Below are 22,623 nucleotides of genomic sequence, written 5' to 3' on the forward strand. Positions count from 1 at the left end.
TCTCTTTAGGCCTTCCATAAACGCTTTTATGACTGGTATCCTAAATAATGAAGTTGAATGCGTAATTTGCAGGTAAGCTGAAATTGCCGTAAGATGTATTTTAATGGAAGAGAAAGCTAGTTTAGATTTCTGCAAATGTAGTAAGTATCCTACTATCTCTTTTGCAGATGCGTGTAAAGGTTGAATTTGATTATTATGGCAGTAATAAACAAATCTTTTCCACTTATTTGCATAACAGTGTCTAGTGGTAGGTTTTCTAGCCTGTTTTATGACCTCCATACATTCCTGTGTGAGGTCTAAGTGCCCGAATTATAGGATTTCAGGAGCCAAATTGCTAGATTCAGCGATGCTGGATTTGGATGTCTGATCTGTTGTTTGTGTGATCTGGTCTGTTTGGCAGTTTGATATGAGGTACTACTGAAAGGTCTAGTAGTGTTGTGTACCAAGGTTGCCTTGCCCATGTTGGTGCTATTAGTATGAGTTTGAGTTTGTTTTGACTCAACTTGTTTACTAGATATGGAAGAAGTGGGAGAGGGGGAAAAGCGTACGCAAATATCCCTGACCAGTTCATCCATAGTGCATTGCCCTGAGACTGATGTTGTGGGTACCTGGATGCGAAGTTTTGGCATTTTGAGTTTTCTTTTGTTGCAAATAGATCTATTTGTGGCGTTCCCCACATTCTGAAGTAAGTGTTCAGTATTTGGGGGTGAATTTCCCATTAGTGGATCTGTTGGTGATCCCGAGAGAGATTGTCTGCTAACTGATTCTGAATCCCTGGAATAAATTGTGCTATTAGGCGAATGTGGTTGTGAATCGCCCAATGCCATATTTTTTGTGTTAGGAGACACAACTGTGTCGAGTGCGTCCCTCCCTGTTTGTTTAGGTAATACATTGTTGTCATGTTGTCTGTTTTGACAAGAGTGTATTTGTGGGTTATTATGGGTTGAAATGCTTTCAGAGCTAGAAACACCGCTAACAGTTCTAAGTGGTTTATATGAAACTGTTTTTGCTGAATGTCCCATTGTCCTTGGATGCTGTGCTGATTGAGGTGTGCTCCCCACCCCGTCATGGATGCATCTGTCGTTATTACGTATTGTGGCACTGGGTCTTGAAAAGGCCGCCCTTGGTTTAAATTTATACTGTTCCACCATTGAAGCGAGATGTATGTTTGGCGGTCTATCAACACCAGATCTAGAAGTTGACCCTGTGCCTGTGACCACTGTGATGCTAGGCACAGTTGTAAGGGCTGCATGTGCAACCTTGCGTTTGGGACAATGGCTATGCATGAGGACATCATGCCTAGGAGTTTCATTACTAATTTGACCTGTATCTTTTGGTTTGGATACATGGCTTGTATTACATTGTGGAATGTTTGGACTCTTTGTGGACTTGGAGTGGCAATTCCTTTTACTGTGTTGATTGTTGCTCCTAGGTATTGCTGTGTTTGACCCGGCAGAAGGTGTGACTTTGAGTAATTGATTGAGAAACCTAGTTTGTGTAGGGTTTCTATGACGTAATTTGTGTGTTGTGAACACTGTATTTGCGTGTTGGTTTTGATTAACCAATCGTCTAGGTACGGGAACACATGTATTTGCTGCCTTCTGATATGTGCAGCTACTACTGCTAGACATTTTGTAAAAACTCTTGGCGCAGTTGTTATTCCGAATGGCAACACTTTGAATTGGTAATGTATCCCTTGGAATACAAACCTTAGGTACTTTCTGTGTGAAGGATGTATTGGTATATGGAAATATGCATCCTTTAGATCCAGTGTTGTCATGTAGTCTTGTTGTTTGAGCAGTGGGATTACTTCTTGTAATGTAACCATGTGAAAGTGGTCTGATTTGATGTATGTATTTAATATTCTGAGATCTAGTATAGGTCTTAGAGTTTTGTCTTTTTTGGGTATCAGAAAGTACAGTGAGTAAACTCCTGTGTTTAGTTCTTGTCTTGGTACTAATTCTATTGCCTCTTTTTGGAGCAATGCTTGAACTTCTAATCCTAGAAGATTTATATGTTGTTTCGACATACTGTGTGTTTTCGGTGGGACTGTTGGAGGGAATTCGCGAAATTCTATGCAATAACCATGCTGGATAATTGCTAGTACCCAAGTATCTGTTGTTATCTCCTCCCAATGTTTGTAAAATTGGCTTAATCTTCCCCCCACAGGTGTTATGTGATGGGGATGTGTGACTTGTGAGTCACTGCTTATTTTGAGGACTTTTGGGGCTTTGGAATTTTCCTCTACTTCTTTGGAATTGTCCCCCTCTATATTGCCCCCGAAAACTTTCCCGCTGATATTGGCTTTGGTAAGTGGGCCTTGTTTGTGATGTTGTGGTTTCTGTAGGTTGTCCTCGAAACCCTCCCCTAAAAGGTGTTTTGCGAAATGTGCCTCTGCTCTGCGGGGAGTAGAGTGTGCCCATGGCTTTTGCCGTATCAGTGTCTTTCTTGAGTTTCTCAATAGCAGTGTCAACTTCCGGCCCAAACAACTGCTGTTCATTAAATGGCATATTTAGCACGGCTTGTTGAATTTCCGGCTCGAAACCTGACGTGCGGAGCCATGCGTGCCTTCTTATTGTTATTGCAGTATTTACTGTCCTTGCAGCCGTATCTGCTGCATCCATTGAAGACCGTATCTGATTATTAGAGATACTTTGTCCTTCTTCCACCACTTGTTGTGCTCTTTTTTGGAACTTCTTGGGTAAGTGTTCTATCAAATGTTGCATCTCATCCCAGTGAGCTCTGTCATATCTTGCCAAAAGTGCTTGTGAATTGGCAATGCGCCACTGGTTTGCTGCTTGTGCTGCAACCCTTTTGCCCGCAGCATCAAATTTGCGACTCTCTTTGTCTGGAGGTGGTGCGTCCCCTGAGGTATGAAAGTTTGCTCTCTTACGAGCTGGCCCGACAACTACTGAGTCTGGAGTTAACTGCGTTGTAATATAAACAGGATCTGTTGGCGGTGGCTTGTACTTTTTCTCCACCCTTGGAGTTATGGCTCGGCCTTTAACAGGATCCTGAAAGATTTGTTTTGAATGTTTTAGCATTCCTGGGAGCATAGGTAGTCTTTGGTATTGGCTATGAGTGGAGGTTAGCGTGTTAAACAAAAAGTCATCCTCAATTGGTTCGGAATGCAAGGTGACGTTATGGAAAGCAGCTGCCCTTGCGATCACCTGTGTGTAAGATGTACTGTCCTCAGGAGGGGACGGCCTGGCAGGGTACGAGTCTGGGCTGTTGTCCGATACTGGATAATGCATCGGGATCATCTTGACTCATGGCAGTATGAGTCGGGGAGTGCATCAGTGGAGTTGCTACTGGTGATGTGTGCACTGATGGTGGTGGAGAAGGTGGTGGAGTTGTTTTCTTTGCCACCTTTGCCTGTGGCTCCTTGTCTTTTTCTTGAAAGGCAAGTTTTCTTTTTATTTTAATTGGAGGAAGAGTGGTTATCTTCCCTGTGTCTTGATGAATGTGGAGCCTCCTTTGAGTATAGTCTGGCTCTACAGCTTGAAGTTCCTCTCCAAATCTATGTTTTTGCATTTGGGAGGCCAATCCTTGTTCCTCTGTATAGGAACCTGTTTTCGGCTCCGAGGCTGGATGTTTCGGAACCGAAACTTTTTCGGACGTCTTTTTAGGCTCCGAAGAAACCTTTGTAATTTTCGGCGTGGTGGTGTCTCGGTGCCGAATTTGTTCGGTGCCGCTCTCACGGTGCCGAAATTTCTCTGAGCCGATGTCTCGGGTCCGAGATTGCTGTGTGGCGGTATCTCGACCGGAGTCAGATGACTTCGACACCAGCGTGCCCTTTTCGGTGCCTTGGCTCGGTCACCGCTTTTTTGGGTTAAGCCATGGCCTGTTGGCGGTGGCGTCCCTTGGGCTTTTGTTGACTTCTCGTGAGTTTTATGTTTCGACGTCTTACTCGCGGTTTTCGGCGTTTCTTCGGCCTCGAGCTCTTCCGAGTCCGATTCGTGGATAGAGAAAGCTTCCTCTTCCTCCTCGAAACGCTCTTGTTCTGTCGGCGTCGACGCCATCTGCAGTCTTCTGGCTCTTCGGTCTCTTAACGTCTTTCTGGACCGAAACGCTCGACAGGCCTCACAAGTATCTTCCTTGTGCTCTGGGGACAAGCACAAGTTACAGACCAGATGCTGATCCGTATACGGATACTTGTTATGGCATTTTGGACAGAAGCGGAATGGGGTCCGTTCCATCAGCCTTGAATTCACACGTGGCCGGGCCGACCAGGCCCCGACGGGGGATCGAAAAAACCCCGAAGGGCCACCGGAGCTCTTCTAAATTTGGTGTCGATCTGTTGTAACTAACCCGATACCGAACGCAAACAATACAGACGTTTTTTCCGAGATTCTAACTAACTTTCCGACCCGAAACACGGAGCGAAGAGGAACACGTCCGAACCAGATGGCGGAAAAAAAACAATCTAAGATGGATCGACGCCCATGCGCAATGGAGTCGAAATGGGAGGAGTCCATCGGTTTCGTGACTCGAAAAGACTTCTTCGAAGAAAAACAACTTGTAACACTCCGAGCCCAACACCAGATGGCGAGATGTGCACAGCATGTGTATCTGCAGCTACACATGCCATCGAACATATTTATATATATATATATATATATATATATATATATATATATATATATATATATATATATATATATATATATATATATATATATATATATTTATGTTATTTATTTTTTTAAACTAGAAATTCACTGAAAAAACAAAGGTTAAATTAACGTTATAGTTAGGTGATTTTCTCAATGACAGCGTTAATGTTTTTAACAAAAAAAAAACCACAAAAAAACAGACATTCACCAGTTATAATTAGCAGAGCTAACTATAACTTGCGCCCCCACCATGCACTGGTTATGACCCCACACAACATCACTGATGACATGTTCTACAACATCATTTAGGACATCACAGATGGAATTTCAAATGACATCACTGATGACATCTCAAACACCATCATTGATGACATCATCCAAGCTTTGTTTCACCACTTATTGCTGTATGAATTGCCATCGCTTTACACCCAGGATAGTTCAATTTAACAATCAGCCACAGATATATTGGAAGCTCTCACTGAGGACTGTATTCCATCTGTATAGAACTGTTCGTAGAAAGCTAAAATAGTGAATGCCAATACTAAAATTAATGCCCTCCTAAGGACAGCTTTTATCTGCATCAAACACCTGATACACACAGAACCTACATTAAGAAATGAAGTTGATATCAAAAGAGATCTGCGAACTGTAAACAGTGATTACTTGATGGACGGAGTTAATTCTATACCACACTGTTTGCAAGCAGTGAAAATCTCAAAAACAAGATGCTAAAGATCATATTACCAGCACCCATCATACTGTGGTTGAAACTACAGCTAGCCCCTTCTGAAGCAAAACAAGCAGGCATACTTAGGTTAGTATCTGGTGCACACACCCTTTTATGCGTAGTATAAATTATCAAGCTGACAATTCTCTCTAATTACTTAAGGCTCCTTATAAAAGTTAGTACGTTCTAGGAAGAATCTTTCTCCTGTTGGAAACTTTCACTGCAGAACCTAAGCTCTGTAATAGTTGCTGCAATGTTTATTTCTTCTTTTGCGGCCACCAACCACATTGCTTGGTACAGTGGAACTCCTGTGGACCTGACCAACTGGAATTCATTTTTTGTTTTTGTTTTTTGCCGGAATCTTGCAGCAATAGATAGGGATGCATTTTCAATCTGAATTTCTCTGAATCAGCTGAACAAAATGACACCAAATAACAAAAAGCACACTTTCTGGATAAAGTTCTATCTTCCTGCCAATTCTGGTGAATTCTGCTGAGCTATATTTTCCGTAAGTTGACAATTTTCCCTAAGGAAATTTCAGGAGGGAAAAGTGTATTGGGGCCTCCTGCTTTTTCTCGGCATCCACTTGGCGGATCACACTGAAACTAACAACAAGAAAGAGCGGCAGTGGACCAACTTTGTTTTAAACATTTTGTAAAGATTCATCACACAGCACCAAAGTTATTAGCAAAACAAACAAACGCTCTTCGTATGGAAAGTCTGACCTAACTAGAACTAAACAGTGGTGACTGCATAATTAGGTGATGTTCGAAATGGGGTCTCTGGTTGGCAGTTAGTTTGTAATCTGTCCAAGCAGGGACCCTCACTCTAGTCAGGATAAGGGAGATACACAGCTCAGATAAACCCTGCTCTCCCCTTTCATAGCTTGGCACAAGCAGTCAGGCTTATCTAAGCGGCGATGTGTAAGGTATTTGTCCAATCACACACAGTGACAACACCACAAAAGGAGCCAACACCAGTTTAGAACAATAGCCAATATTTATCCGATTAAAACAAGACCAAAACGATAAACATCAAACATACAGAAGCAAAGATATGAATTTTTAAAGTATAAAGAATCCTAATCCATTGAAATCAATGGATATGTTGTTTTTACACACAGTACCTGGTACGCATTAAACATAAAGCCACACAGGCTGTGTGCATCGGAAAAGTAAGCGATGCGTTGACTCCTGACTCGCAAGTGAGGCCGTGCGTGGATTCTTCTCCAGTCAGCGATTTGTCATTTATCTCTACCACAGAAGAACGATGTGTTGATTTTCAGATGAGCAACATTGGGTCCATGCAGGTTCACTGTGCTTTTGACGTCCAGCAATGATGCGTGCTAAATCCTGGCACACGATGGCGCGGAGCCACGCTGCGTGGGAGATGCATCGATTTGGCAGCTGCAAGAGGGTGTTGAGTCAATTTTCCAGCCACGATGCAGGTGGTGTGTCGAATTTTCAGCCGTGAGGCAGGTGCAATGTTGATTTTTCTCCTGGTCAGCTCCAGTGCGTGGATTTCAGCCTCGGTTCCACCAGCTTCTCCTTTCAAAGGCCCAGGAAGTGGATAGGGCACCACTTGGCAGGATAGGAGTCTCAGCAAGAGAGTCCAGGTGCTGGCAGAGCAAGCCTTTGATGGCCCTGAGACATCAAAACAGGTGGCAAGCTCAGTCCCAGCCCATGGAAACATTTCACGAGCAGGAAAACGCAGCAAAGTCCAGTCTTTGTCCTCTCTAAGGTAGAAGCTGCAACTGCAGGCCAACCAAGCAAAGCACACTCACAGCTCTTCTCCTTGGAGGAGGTTCATCTTGATCCAGAAGTAATCTAAAAGTATGCGGTTTTGGGTCCACTACCGATAGTCATTTCTGCCTTTGAAGTAGGCAAGAAGCCTCTGTTGTTCACAAGATTCTGCCTTGCCCAGGCCTAGCCCCCAGACACACACAAGGGGGTTGGAGACTGCATTGTGTGAGGCCCTTTCTGGTGTGTCAGCTCCTCCCTCCCCACTCTAGCCCAGGAGATTCATCAGGATATGCAGGACACTCCTCAGCTGCTTCTGTGTCACTGTCTAGAGAGACTTCACAAACAGCCCAACTGTCAGTCTAACCGAGATGTGGATTCCACAGGCAAGAAGAGGCACAGAATTGTTAAGCAAGAAAATGCCCACTTTCTAAAAGTGGCATTTTCAAACTGACAATCCAAAAACCAACTTGAGATGCATTTTTAAATTGTGAGTTCACAGACTCTAAATCTCTATCTGCTCGAAGGGCCTGGCAGAGGGTGTTTCACCACTGGTAAATGCATACATGTGACTCCGCTTCTCTTAAAACTGCAGGTCACTTGAAGTCTTTAAGAGGGGACTATGTTAAGTTTAACAGGGTACAAACTATTTTTGAGTTCAGCGTTTAAAAAAAAAAAAAAAAAAAAAAGAGCGACCCCATAAAACTCTATGGAGGCATTTTGTTTAAGTGGGAGAATATCAGTAAAAAAAGAGCAACATCCACAGAATGTGGGTGAATTGACAGATATGCTTTGTGTCCAACATGTGACAAAAGGTTATGTCCATTATCACTTGACTGGTGATAGAAAATTGCCACAGGTGTAGCCTGCTGGATTACTTAAAGTCCACAAATTAAACAGGTTTCGGTCATAATGATTGGATGGTGTCATCAGTGTTGTCATTTCACAGGTCACAAGTGAGGTAATATGTGAGCTTAGAAGCAGTGGAAGGCAGGGGCGCAATTCATAATTTAGTGAGCTTCTATTCCTCTCTCATCACAAATTGATAACGCAGTGCTCCGCAGGCAAGTCCCAGATATGCAAGGATGAATATCCTGAAAACGTCATATAGAGGAAGTGCTTCAACTTCATGAACAGAGACTAAATAGACCTCTAAAACATCCATAAAAAAATTAAACAAAATTGGGTCCACCCTGGCTAGACTTCTCAAACTAAAGATTAAAATATTATACTTACATGTTCCTCCACCTGGACTAGTCAAAACAACCGAAGGATGTGGCACTTTCATGCTTTTATGAAGAGCAGCCACAGCAATGATCTTTCGCTTGTGAATGCACAGCTTAGTAACATCTTCATCTGCCCTTACATCCTCTGCAGTTCTTTGTTTCACAGCAGCCCCAGGATCAAAACTGAACACCTTAAGGGTTAAAAACAATTGATATAGACAAATCAATTTCAACTTTTGTTATCTGCTGTAAAGGTTTGATCTTCAGCATAATTAGGTTAACAGTTATTACAATATGACCTAGCAGAGACTAAAATAAAATTTCCATATTCAATGAAGGTTTTAAAAATTCCTATACATGAGAAAATAGTAACTGTAGAAACATCAGAAATTCTAGAGAGTTGTCTCTTTTCCACCTTATGGTCTAGACACCAACTGTCCCATCTCCTGAACTTACAAGGGATTGGAGCACTTTTTGCCCATAACTAAAATAAAGCAATTTGGAAACCCATGTGCTCGGCAGCTGCAAATGCTCACTTTTGGTCATCAGTTATTTCTCTGTATGTCTACATGAAATTAATGAGAGACTGCAGGTGGGCATTTGGAGCAGGAGTTGTTAAGAGTACAAAGTCAATATTGTGAACAACTTTAAGCCTGGTTGGTATCCTACCACTACCCTACCATGGTGCCGTAGCACCCCTTTCCCAAGCACCAGTCTCACTTTTCTGCGAGGCAGTACTGAAATTAAAGGCCTAGGTTTATGAGAAATATATTCCCAGGCATGACCTGACTAACATGAATTTTGGCCTTAAAGTGGAACTGAAATGTATAAAGCTCATTCAAACGAAACTTTGTTTAAATTTTTTTTTTTTTAACACATCCATAGACAAAATGTCGTTAAAATGTGCATGCGTAAATGCGTGGTCTTGGCTATCTGAACACAAACGAAAACTGGAGCTGGAATCGAGACAGCAAAATGTGTAGCATTTCACAATCTAAATCACCATCTTGCCAGCGACTGAACCCTCAGAGATTTTGCCTAGCTCAAGGTTATAACAGATTTTTGTCTCATAAAGATAATAAGTGAACTCTCTCTTGACTATGCAATTTAAGACGGACTAACGAAGAAGATCAGAAGGTAAACATCCTGGCTGACATGAAATCTGGCTCTGGCAGGGCTTGTCACCTTATAAAAGGATGGTTTGAGAATATTATAAGGGATAAAGTACCCCTGCAGTACACATTATAAGTATATTTCAAGTCACCAAGGAGTTCCATAACTATATATGGGGAAAAAAGGCTGCATGGAACTCTGAGGTGACTAACAATACCCTTATCAGGTACTTTATCCCATACATCACATGGTCACACCATCACCTTCCCCACAAACCATTTAAAACCTAGGTATGTAGCCTTTCCATTCAAAGAGCAAGCATTTTTGCAAACATGAAGAATAACAATAAAACCTCGAGTGCAAAATTGAGCACATCAAAACATGTTCGATATTTGTTACAAACAGATATTAGAAACACGTTTTTAAAACAAAAGCTGCAGTAGTTCACAATGTGTAGTAACTTGCAGAACGCTTTTCTCTATCTAAGCAGTGCAAAAATAAACATCTTCTGCTCGTCACTGTAAGCTATTAACATAAAGCAGAAGAAAGAAAAACAACCTTCCGTTTTTCGTTGCTTCAAACAGGTGCTTCTATTATACTTCGTGACCTGACCTGCCTTTCAACTCAGCTGCTGGCAGCAGGCATTATGACGTCAGAATACGACTGTAATAACTTTTAACATGTGAGTTATGATGTCTTTATAATTGGCGACTGAGAGTCACTAGTCATCGATTATAAAGCAATTAGAGACTTGAATTTATGCAGGTATTAAAGAACCCCATGTATTATAATGTACTTATGAGATACTGTGTAAGGTTCTTCCAAAGAAAGCAACTCCAGTTGCCTTTTATCCATGCGGACTTACTCATGATCCAAGACACACTATTTCATGTCACCTTCTAATACCTATGGTTGCTATAGATTCAAAACAATAGCTATTTTCTAGGTAAGTATACAAATCTTTAGAAATAAGTAACAGAGAACAATAACAAGAAGAAGTTACCTTAAATCCTTAGAAATGTTGAAATAAGAGATTAGAAAAGATCGATACAAAACAGGAAGAATATCAATTTTGAATTACAGGGTCGACTGACTTTATTAAAATAAAGGCATTCAAAGCCTCTAATGTCACATTAAAGGCATTAAAAATATGAAACATTTTAAAATCATACAATTGCTACAACCAAGTTACGAGGAAAATTCAAATATGGATAAAGGAGTAGTTTAAACTTGCAGTGTAATAAGGCATGCACCAATCTCTTGCTGTCTGCAGATATAACGGAGTTAGTTGGAAGAATTAATCTTCCATTTGCTAAGTACATCCAGAGTAAGAATAGGACGTAGAAAGATGAGCATCATCATAGCTTTTATTTTTTATTGTTGTCTGCAATGCATTTGTTGCAGGTGCTGAGTATATTACACAATATGTAGAATAAGTCAAATTTTGCACATCATGTGAGTTGTAATTAACATTTCTAAACGTATAAGGTAATCTAGTTTTAAAAACAGCTGATCGTAGTTCTTGAATCGGCTAAAGCATGCGAATCTCAGAGTATCCAACCAGATATTAAAATAAACACTTTTTATGCTAGCACAGATCCAAGCAGAGGTCGAAGGGGCTCTCGACAATTATAAATACGAATTTAAAGCTGCGTTCAATGCCATAGCTCATGAAGGTACCTGAGCAGGCAGAAGGCAAATCATTTAGGGTAGTGGTGAACTTTCAGGACCAGAAATTCTGTACCAAACTGGTCGCTCCAGCTGGTCAATAGGACAGTCAACAACAGGGTACTAGAATGGACAGCTACAGAGTAAACTCGGACTTGCTTTGGCTTTGCATACTATATTTAAGCAAGGGACACAAAAAGCAGTCCAAGTTCTCATGGAACGTTGATAAAGGGTTGGGGAAAATGCACAAAAAATTAAGTTTTTTTCTGGTGTAACAGCAGCAACCAAGAATATTTGTTTTCAATAATACTGCCAGGTAAAATAAGATTTTAGGTTCTTGTGAAAAAATGACATCTGCAGAAAATGTTTTAAAAACTTCAGATTCAAATCTTGGTCAAATTGATCTGGAGGCTGTTGGAGGATGTGTTCAAAACAAGAGAACTGGAAGACTACTAGTTCCCAAGAGCATTTGCTCGAGCAGCAGATGAAAAACAATATTGACATTTTCAAACACGTTTTGGCTTTCATTAGAAATGCATACGAGCCAGGATTCAATCAGAATGTATATTTGTTTTGATCAGGCACTTCTCTGACTACAATAAACATAGTTACTGAAAATATTTCAAGCTCCTTTGAATGCAGAACGCATATCTCCGTGCTAATCAAAATAACAACATAATTTAATATCTAAAATGCCTTCATGCAAATGTTACTTGAAGGCATTACTCTACAAGCATTTTCCGGATTTAGAAATTCTAAATATTCTAAACTTGGATTCACTGAAGGAATTATTTTACATTTTACCAGGAAGAATTGGTATCATAGGATTTTGTTTTCTAACACTCCAGTGTCCAACATGAAGTACAAAACTAAGAATATTAAAGAAAAAAAAATCGTAAAGAGGGCGCTCGTGCAGACTTCTCAGCTGTTAAGTGATTAAAAATGTAACTTCACGATTGCAGGGGGAAAAAAGCCTGTGTAACATTGTATATCCAATGTTTTCAGGTTATTTATTTAATATTGTCATCACATGAACAAAATGTAAGTGTTAGAGGTTTCTTAAATACTTAAAGCTTTCCAAAGCAGTGATAAAATAATGTAAATGTGCTCTAAGGAGACATCAACTGAAGATCATATCCAAGTGCAATAAAGTCTCCCAGTCTGCTTCAAAGCCAAACAGATTTTCAGCACAGGTACTACCTTCGTTTGAATAGTGTGTTGGCTTACACACAAAATATGAGTTGCGTTAGTCATAAAGAAGGTGCAAACTGTTGTCAGGGGCAGATACTTCAATTCTGATGCAGTCTTCTGCTTGTGTGGCAATACTTTTCCTGCATCTTGCTCCGATTCAAGGTGGGCAGAAATCTTTGGCTGAATTGTTACTGGATTATAAAGCCAAATGCATATCCTTTGCAATGGATGGACTGGGATCTGGGAGTAATACAAATGTAAAACATTTTAATAGAGGAAAACACATTTCTGAGGATTTCAGCATGCCTAAGTCAGTTTCCTCTTCTTCCTGTGTATGAAGAGCTGGGATTGGAATAATTTGACGATTGCATTAGATTAGCCTCTATGCTGCTTTCGATTTAGGATTCCTAGGTGGAGATTGACAGTCACTGGCAGCTAGGGAAACGGGCTGGAAAAAGGTCTAGTGTAGGGAGGGTTCTGATGCCTGTGGGGATTGGGAACAGTACCACAGACCAAGCCACACAGTCCAACCACGCTATGTCCACAGTCTTAGGTGCATGAGAGGGGTTGGCCAGCGCAGCAGGGTTGGGAGCAGGGTCCTGGCGGAGACTGTTAACTGACCTTTTTAGATCTTTCACTGCCATGAATGGTTTTGCTAGGTGGTATTTTTTACGACAGGTGTTAAAAGATGCAATAATTGCATTCGATTTTAATAAATAATTGATCAGTTTGTCATTGATATTATTTGTTTAATGTTATTATTGTGTTTAAAATCAGGTAAGGCGGTTTGGTTATGTTACAGATTTCATTTATTGCATCTTTTTGACACCAACTTAGTATTGCGTTATGAAATATGTATAATTATATTTTGTTCCATGGAATTAATGTTTTAAATCTTGATTTTTCTGGGGTTCCAAACCAACCAAAATCTATGCTGGCTTACGGGTTGTATCAAGACGAAAAACGGCAAGAATGTACAAGAATATGGAGCGCATACTAAACCAAACAAGCACTGCCAAAGCCATTATATCTCATCTTTTTGCTGAAGCTGTGCCACAGTGGGAAAAGGAAATAGCTTTAGCTGACCTTGAATAAAATAATGTCATGATAAAAGTGTAAAGATTTGTACCCACGTTCATACAAGTCATGATGCTAGCAGGCCAACGCAATGATGTATGAGTAAGGAAGCTGGATTAAGTGGCTGCCGTTTATTTTGTTTTTTATTTACCATTCCAAGATGGCAGACAACACTGGTAGAAATATTATATATATATATGGAAAATGTCACTTACATGTACATCTGTTCGTGGCATGTTCCGCTGCAGATTCACATGCTGTGCACTGTTCCTGCCATCTAGTGTTGGGCTCGGAGTGTAACAAGTTGTTTTTCTTCAAAAAAGTCTTTTCGAGTCACGAGACCGAGTGACTCCTCCCTTTCGGCTCCATTGCGCATGGACATCAACTCCATCTTAGATTGTTTTCCAGCAGAGAGTGAGGTAGGAGTCGTAGAAAGATAACAGTAAAGATGTCCATGCAATGGAATAGATATGTATGTACATAGTTTGCGCTAAAGTAGTGTTTATTTACATATATACAATTTCTAATTGCAACATAAACGGCTACAGACTCCCAGGGAGGTGGGAGGGCGCATGTGAATCTGCAGCGGAACATGCCACGACCAGATGTACACTGGGTAAGTGACATTTTCCGTTCAATGGCATGTGTAGCTGCAGATACACATGCTGTGCATAGACTACAAAGCAGTAATCCTCCCAAAAGCGGTAGTCAGCCTGTAGGAGTTGACCTTGTTTGAAATAATGTTCTTAATACAGCCTGTCCTACTGTGGCTTGTTGTGTTGCTAACACATCTACACAGTAGTGTATGGTAATAGTATGAGGTGTAGACCAAGAGGCTGCCTTACAAATTTCGGTCATTGGTATGTTACCTAGAAAGGCCATTGTTGATCCTTTCTTTCTAGTGGAGTGTGCCTTGGTGTAATGAGTAGCTCTCTTTTAGCTTTAAGGTAACAAGTTTGTATACATTTAACTATCCATCTGGCTATGCCCTGTTTGGATATAAGGTTACCAGCATGGGGTTTCTGGAATGCTACGAACAATTGTTTAGTTTTACGAAATGGTTTTGTTCTGTCTATATAGTGCATTAGTGCTCTTTTTATGTCTAATGTATGCAGTGCTCTTTCTGCTACTGAGTCTGGCTGTGGGAAGAAGACTGGGAGTTTGGTGAAATGACTTTTGGTAGAAATTTTGGATTTTTGCGAAGAACAATTTTATGTTTGTGCACTTGTATAAAGGGTTCCTCAATAGTGAAAGCTTGTATTTCACTAACTCGTAGTGAGGTGATCGCTACTAGAAATGCCACTTTCCAAGTTAAAAATTGAATTTGACAAGAATGCATGGGTTCGGAAGGTGGACCCATGAGTCGTGTAAGTACAATATTAAGATACCATGAGGGTACTGGTGGGGTTCTTGGAGGTATGATCCTCTTAGTCCTTCCATGAAGGCTTTAATGACTGGTATTCTAAACAGTGATTTTGTGTGTTTAATTTGCAAGTAAGCCAAGATTGCAGTGAGGTGTATTTTGATGGAAGAAAAAGCAAGATTTGTTTTTTGTAGGTGAAGTAAATAGCCTACGCTGTCTTGTATGGACGCATCTAACGGTGTGATGTGTTTCGTTTGGCAGTAGAAAACAAATCTTTTCCATTTGTTAGCATAGCAATGCCTGGTGGTAGGTTTTCTTGCCTGTTTAATGACTTCCATACACTCTTTTGGAAGATTTAGATAGCCAAAGTCTAAGACTTCTGGAGCCAGATTGCTAGATTGAGCATTGCTGGTTTGGGGTGCCTGATCTGTTGTCTGTGTTGTGTTAACAGGTTTGGTCTGTTTGGAAGTTTGATGTGAGGTACTACTGAGAGGTCCAACAGTGTGGTGTACCACGGTTGGCGTGCCCACGTTGGTGCTATGAGTATTAATTAGTTTGAGTTTGTTTTGACTCCGTTTTTTGACTAGAAAAGGAATGAGTGGGAGAGGGGGAAAAGTGTAAGCAAATATCCCTGACCAGTTGATCCATAGAGCATTGCCCTGGGACTGAGGGTGTGGGTACCTGGATGCAAAGTTTTGGCATTTTGCGTTCTGTTTTGTGTTGAACAGATCTAGGTCAGGTGTACCCCACTGGCAAAAGTATTTCTGTAGTATCTGGGGATGTATCTCCCACTCGTGAGTTTGCTGGTGTTCTCGACTGAGATTGTCCACTAATTGATTGTGGATGCCTGGGATATATTGCGCTACTAGGCGAATATTGTTGTGAATTGCCCAATGCCAATTTTTTTGTGCTAGGAGGCATGGTTGTGATGAGTGTGTTACCCCCGTTTGTTTAAGTAGTACACTGTTGTCATATTGTCTGTTTTGACAAGAATGTGTTTGTGAGCTAGAAGAGGTTGAAAAGCTTTTAGTGCTAGAAAGACTGCTAGCAGCTCTAATTTGATTTATGTGTAGTTGTTTCTGTTGGTTGTCCCACTGTCCTTGTATATTGGGATTGTTGAGGTGTACTCCCCACCCAATCATTGATGCATCTGTTGTGAGAATGGCATGAGGCACAGGGTCTTGAAAAGGCCACCCTTTGTTTAAATTCACGGGTTCCATCATTGAAGCGTATAGTGTGTTTGACGGTCTATCAACACTAGATCTTGGAGTTGACCCTGTGCCTACGTCCATTGTTTTGCAAGGCACTGTTGTAAGGGGCGCATGTGTAACCGCGCGTTTGGGACAATTGCGATGCATGATGCCATCATGCCTAGGAGTTTCATCACACATCTGACTGTGTAGTGCTGATTTGGTTGTATCTTTGGTACCATGGTGTGGAATGATTGCACCCTTTGTGGGCTTGGACTGGCAATCGCTTTTTGAGTGTTGTTCCCAAGTATTGTTGAACTTGGGAAGGTTGAAAGTGTGATTTTTGGTAATTTATAAAAAAAAAACTAGCGTGTGTAGGGTATCTATTACGTAACGTGTGTGATTTTGACACTGCTGTTGAGTGTTGGCTTTTATTAACCAATCGTCGAGGTATGGGAATACGTGCATGTGCTGTCTCCTTATATGGGCCGCTACTACTGCGAGTCATTTTGTAAATACTCTGGGGGCTGTTGTCATCCCAAAGGGTAAGACTTTGAATTGGTAATGCTTTCCTTGTGTGACAAACCTGAGGTATTTTCTGGGAGATGGATGGATGGGTATATGAAAATATGCATCTTTTAGATCCATTGTTGACATATATTCTCCCTGTTTTAATAAGGGGACTATATCTTGTAGTGTCACCATGTGTAGTGTTCTGATTTGATGAATAGGTTGAGAGTCCTGAGATCTAAAATTGGTCTTAGTGTCTTGTCCTTTTTGGGAATAAGGAAATATAGGGAATAAACCCCTGTTCCTTTTTGTTGGCGAGGTACTAGTTCTATGGCTTGTTTTGTTAATAGTGCCTGCACCTCTGTTTGTAGCATTGTTAGATGTTGCGACAACAGTTTGTGCGCTCTTGGTGGAATATCTGGAGGAAAATGTGTGAATTCTATTCAGTAACCATGTTGGATAATTGTTAGAACCCATGTGTCCGTTGTTATGTCTGACCAATGTTTGTGGTAAAAATCAGAGTCTTCCTCCCACAGGGGATGTGTGTTGGGGGAGGTTGACGGGCAAGTCACTGCTTGTTATTATTGGCCTGCTTAGTGGGCTGAAATTTCCCCCTTGACCTTGGGAATTGTCCCCTGAAGGACCCACGAAACCCCCCTCTCTGATATTGTGATTGGTAGGTGGGTTTTGTTTGAGAGGTGGATGTTTCTGCAGGCTGTTGTCGGAAACCTCCCCTATATTGCGGTTTTCTGAATGTCCCTCTGTATTGGGATGAGTAGCGCGCTCCCATTGCTTTGGCCATATCAGTGTCCTTCTTCATTTTCTCGATGGTTGTGTCCACTTGTGGGCCAAACAGTAGTTGATTGAGTGGCATGTTAAGGACCGCCTGTTGAATTAGCCAAGCGTGCCATCTAATTGTCACTGCAGTGTTCACTGTTCTTGCGGCAGTGTCAGCGGAATCCATTGCAGAACGTATCTGATTGTTAGCTATTGCTTGTCCCTCCTCTACCACTTGCTGAGCCCTTTTCTGGTATTCCTTGGGGAGATGTTGTATGATATCGCTCATCTCATCCCAATGAGCATGGTCATATCGAGCAAGGAGGGCTTGAGAGTTTGCTATGCGCCACTGATTGGCAGCCTGTGACGCCACTCTCTTCCCTGCTGCGCCGAACTTTTTACTCTCCTTATCTGGAGGTGGTGCATCTCCAGATGATTGTGAGTTGGCTCTCTTTCGCACAGCTCCAACCACTACTGAGTCTGGGGGCAGCTGCTGTGTAATAAACACTGGGTCTGACGGTGGCGGATTATATTTCTTTTCCACCCGTGGTGTAATGGCTCTTCCTTTCACGGGCTCCTGAAAGATTTGTTGTGCATGTTTAAGCATGCCTTGGAGCAACAGCAGGCTTTGGTAGGAAGCATGCGTGGGGGCCAAAGTATTAAAGAGAAAGTCGTTCTCCAAGGGCTCGGAGTACATGCTCACATTATGGAATGCAGCAGCCCTCGCCAATACCTGAGTGTATGATGTGCTATCCTCAGGTGGAGAGGGTTTTGAGGGATAGCACTCGGGACTGTTGTCCGATACAGGTCATCATAGAGGTCCCATGGGTCTGTATCCTGTTGTTACTGCACAGTACGTGTGGGTGACTGTGAAGTGGGCGTGGCAAGAGGTGAAATTGTTCGTACTGGTGAATGCGGAGAAGAATGTTCTGGGGAGAACTGGCGTAATGGAGATTTTTCTCTGGGGACTTTAGCATTAGAGCATGAGTTCTAGTTACTTGAGCTAACCATAACTATAACTATAACGGCTGAATTTCTATGGTTTTGTGCAAGTAGATTCAGATCTTTACTATAAAGTCCCTGTAACCTTTGTTTTTTTTTGAGTGAATATCTGTGTTTTTTTTTTTTAACCTAAAGTAATTTTAATTACTATATGTTATTTCAACCACTGCCACGCATGGCCTTTGGCCGTGACCAGCAGGGGTTGGCCGCAGGGCCTGGCCTGTGGCCAACCCCAAAACCACCCAACCGCACATGCATAACTCTCCGAGTGAGTCTGTGAGTGTGTGCATGAGTACCTCAGTGGTTGCATGTGCTCCGAGTGGGTCTGTGAATGGGTGTGTGAGGGTCTAGGTGGGTCTGTTAGTAGGCACGTGAGTGTCTGAATAGGTCTGTGAGCCTGAGTGGGTCTGTGAGTGGATGAATGAATGCCGTGAGTAAGTGCATCAATGACTGGGTGTGTGAATGTCACTGGGGGGCGGGGGTGGCCAAAGCTGTGTGAGTAAATCTGCCACAAACTAATCTCACCTGCCCTTTAATCCAACAAGAGGCCACAGTTTTGCAAAAAATATCTACCCACGTGGAGTTCTTTCTGCCTCCATGGGTAAATGTCTAGTACATATTCTACACTAGCTGCGTAATGGAGCACAAAGGATTGTCACCAGTAACCTTGTGTGCGTTTAAGCAACATTACTGTTCCTGGTGCACCTTTTTCTAGAATTCTGTGACAACATGAATCCTACTATAGAGAGGTTCACAAGACTACAAAGATTTAAATCTCCACCAAATCAGAGTCTTTCCTGTTATCGATATGACATAAGTGCTTCTTTGATATGTGGAGATGTCCTCATATTACTTGGATTTAAGAACACACCATCATAATCAGCAGGAAAAACACCGGGGAACCTTTGGTAAGCTATCCATCATCCTGGCAAAAGGCGGGAAGACCTTTGCATACTACTAATGTGGAAGGCGAGGGGCCATGTGGGCGGAGCTTTCAAGTGATTTGCACATTTGCATACTTGTAGCAAATTATAGTAAGAACCATGGACTCTGCTCTCGCCAGGAGAGGACGAGAAAGAACTCACTTCACAGTCACATACGGATTGCAATTCAATAGATCAATGATGCATTCACTCCCACAAAGCATTTCAGAATCGCAGTGAAAACACACTTAATAAAAGAAGGGGCTGATGTTAGCCCTGGGGATCGTGTCCCCCAGGGCCCGGTCTTTTTTCAATAGGGGAAGGGGCAATGCAGCCCCACAGCCTGGGAGGTGGCAGTCCCCAGGCCTGGAGGGGTGGAGGGGGTCTGCGCACCACCATCCTTAATTTAACAGGTTTGCCCCCGGGGAGGTGGCAGTCCCCAGAGTCACAGGAGGTAACACGGGCCCCTGTGCATTAATTGCATGTTTAGCCCTAGGGAGGTGGCAGTCCCTGGTGCTGTGAGTGCGGGGGGAGGAGAGGTCAGGCCTCCTGTATTATTTTATCATGATTTGACCAGCTGGGCCCGCCCACATAAATATCTTGAAGTTCCCCAGGGCAGTGGCCGTCCCCAGGGCTAACATAAGCCCTAGGGTGGGGGGCCCCTTGTGCCCCTCCCTCCTATTTTCCACCCTCAATGTCCCTAGAACCTAGCCCACCCAGGGCCAAGGAAAACCACAGCACTTTAAAAAATAAAATCTCGTAAAAATCTGCAGATATATCTGTGGATATTTTTGAGATTTAAAAAAATGCTTTTTAGCCTTGGTGGGGTCCCTGGGGTACCCCTGGACCAAAGCGAGGGGCTTAGGGTGACCCCAACCTGACCGTTTCTTTTTCGTTTATCTTTTTTTTGTGGGACTCGGCTGAAGCAAGGACCCAAAATGTCCTCCAACACTTTTGTGTGGAAGTGTTGGCAGCCAATCAGAGATCATCAAAAGGACTATTAAATCCACAGAGGATCTGCGTCCCTAGATATCTATATTTTTTAAACTGTAATATCTTAAAAACTACTAAACAGATTTACATCAAATCACAAAAAGCACACTCTTGTGACCAAGAGTTAGCTTTCTGCCAAATGTGGCTTAATTCCATCCAGCAGTTCGTGTTCAAAATCCCTATGGGAAACTGTATGGGGAAAACATGTTTTAAGACTCCACTATCCCCTTCCCACCTTTTCTCAGCCCCACTTGAGGGATCGCCCCGAAACACTAATCATAACAGTTGACAAGAGAAAGAGGGGATCCCAAAACATATTTTCCCCTTCATATTTCTACAGTTACAGGCCAAATCACTAGACAAATTTACACCAAAATTGGCAGAAAGCTAGATCTTGGTCCAGAAAAAGTGCTTTTTGTGATTTGGTTTAAATGCAACATGTATGATGCTTCCATGGGATTCAATATGGTGCAAACTGCATATGCTGCTCTTAATGCATTACAAAGGCCTCTCGGACAAGAACCCTCCACAAATAGAATTTTATCAGCCTTTTCAAGTGGAACATCAATATAAGGTACTGGCTTGGTGCGCAATTTTGTTCACAATCATTGTCAATTTCATCATTTTCCTCATCCTTGTTTGTATTTGGCAAAGGGGTTGCAGTATTCAAGGTACTTCATTTTTTGGCCAAAATATTGTCAGCTGCCAAAATTATTTGCTCATATTTAGGAAGAGGACTGTTTATTACATCTGGAATTGTGTATAAATCAGCACAATCTCAACAGAAAAAGGAACTAACAATAATATGAAACCTATTACAATTCCTTCACACTGTTCAACTGAAAGTCAAACATTTACAACTGATTTCAGACATCCAGGGAGTGTGGCAGTAATTGGGTTTATTGTGGCATAAAACACAAGATCCAATAAAGCACACCCTTCTCTTTCATGAAGAAATTTGGAAAAATCCTTTTGGAAATGTGTCATTCTTAGAGCGGGTGAACTACAGAGTTTATCTCTGAGCTCGAGGAAGGCACTTAGGCATTTGTCACTGAATGGTACCGGCTCAAAAACATCATTGTGTGTAAGCCTCATTAAAGGCTTTGCATTTAGGGAAACATTTCAAATCCACTTTCTACATGAGCCAAACATTACATGGATTTCCTCACTTTCCTTTGGTTACTTAGAGGATTGATTCTTAGGATTGAAGAAACATGTTGTTTAAACACTTTTTCAATGTGATGGCCGAAATAAATCACTTCTTTCATACAGTACTGCATTTATGTAGGAAGCACTGACTATTGTCAGTAAGATAGTTAAAGAGAGCATTTGCATCTAATTTCTTTCTTTTGTTTTGAATGCAACCATGAGGACATCTAGGTATTGCACCAGCACTGAGTTACAAAGTAGTTGCAGACATTCCAAATCTTTCTTTAGTATCTGACTTAAGACTGAAGGGCTTTTCATCTACCATTGTGGGATAAGACACCCAACCCAGACTTTGAGGTATCTGAACATGAAAAGATACTGGCTATATTCATGTAGAGGCATGGAGACAAACACTTGGCACAAGCCATTGACTGTACCAGTCTGGATCCACAGGTAGCTGAAAAAAAAACCATAGCAGGATTCGATACAATAGGACAACATGGAACTACCATTTTGTTAATCTTTTGAAGATTTTAGACCACTGTCCATTTGTCACTCAGTTTTTAATGCCCATCACAGGCTAACTGCATGAACTGCCTCGCACTTTTTGATTTTTCTTTAGAATTCCCTACTCTATAGTTTTCTAGATTACGGGCTTCATAGCCTCCTCTGATTCCACTGTAAGCTTCAATTGGGGTGTTTGAGGATAAACACAGCATTTATTTTCACTGAACTTTTCCCTGTCTCTCTGGATTAGCCCTACCTCTTTAATGTAAAATCCTAAACCTCCTCTTTACGGTGTTTCTTAAATCAGGAGGCAAATCATCTTTTGTAAGAACTGGGAACAAGTGAAATCTAGACTCTCTCGATTTAATTTTAAAAGGTACATTTTCATCTTGGGTGTGAATTGCAACACCACCCGGCATACAATAAATCAAGTAATTTATTGTACACAGGAGATCCCTCCTTAGTATTTTATGAAACTCCTGCTAAATATCATGAATTTGTGATTGTTCTTGAGTGAGCCAATTTTTACATGGACATTAACTGAGATCAATTTGCTATTTGTCTATTCCAAATATGAACAACTTGGATTTGTTTTCCCGAGAGGGGTAGGTTGGGAACCTTCATCGGACAAACTGTAGGGTGGGTGCACTATATCAGGAATAACACATGGCGGCCATTCACATCACAATCTATATGTGGGTCACTCTGGTCAACCTTTAGGACTGCACCAAGTATGCAATTCCCCCCCCCCGCCACAGCCACTGTCACTGTGGAATAAGTCACATTTAGTGAAAATTCATGATCAATCAACAGAGGATTTTGCTGTAAGAAATGTTTTCTGTTTCGGGCATT

The 22,623-nt window shown here is 41.7% G+C and overlaps 1 protein-coding gene across 4 annotated transcripts in view; it reads right to left on the reverse strand.

The window, feature by feature from the left end:
- The window catches only part of MBD5 (methyl-CpG binding domain protein 5), a 368,139-nt gene that overhangs the window by 253,735 nt on the left and 91,781 nt on the right, over window positions 1-22,623 (reverse strand). For all 4 annotated transcript variants that reach the window (XM_069225228.1, XM_069225227.1, XM_069225226.1 and 1 more), the window contains one exon: window positions 8,319-8,499. In XM_069225228.1, coding sequence (XP_069081329.1) covers window positions 8,319-8,499 — 181 coding nt within the window. The remainder of the gene's footprint in view (window positions 1-8,318; window positions 8,500-22,623) is intronic.

Source organism: Pleurodeles waltl, chromosome 3_1 (assembly GCF_031143425.1).
Source record: "Pleurodeles waltl isolate 20211129_DDA chromosome 3_1, aPleWal1.hap1.20221129, whole genome shotgun sequence".
Taxonomy (NCBI): domain Eukaryota; kingdom Metazoa; phylum Chordata; class Amphibia; order Caudata; family Salamandridae; genus Pleurodeles; species Pleurodeles waltl.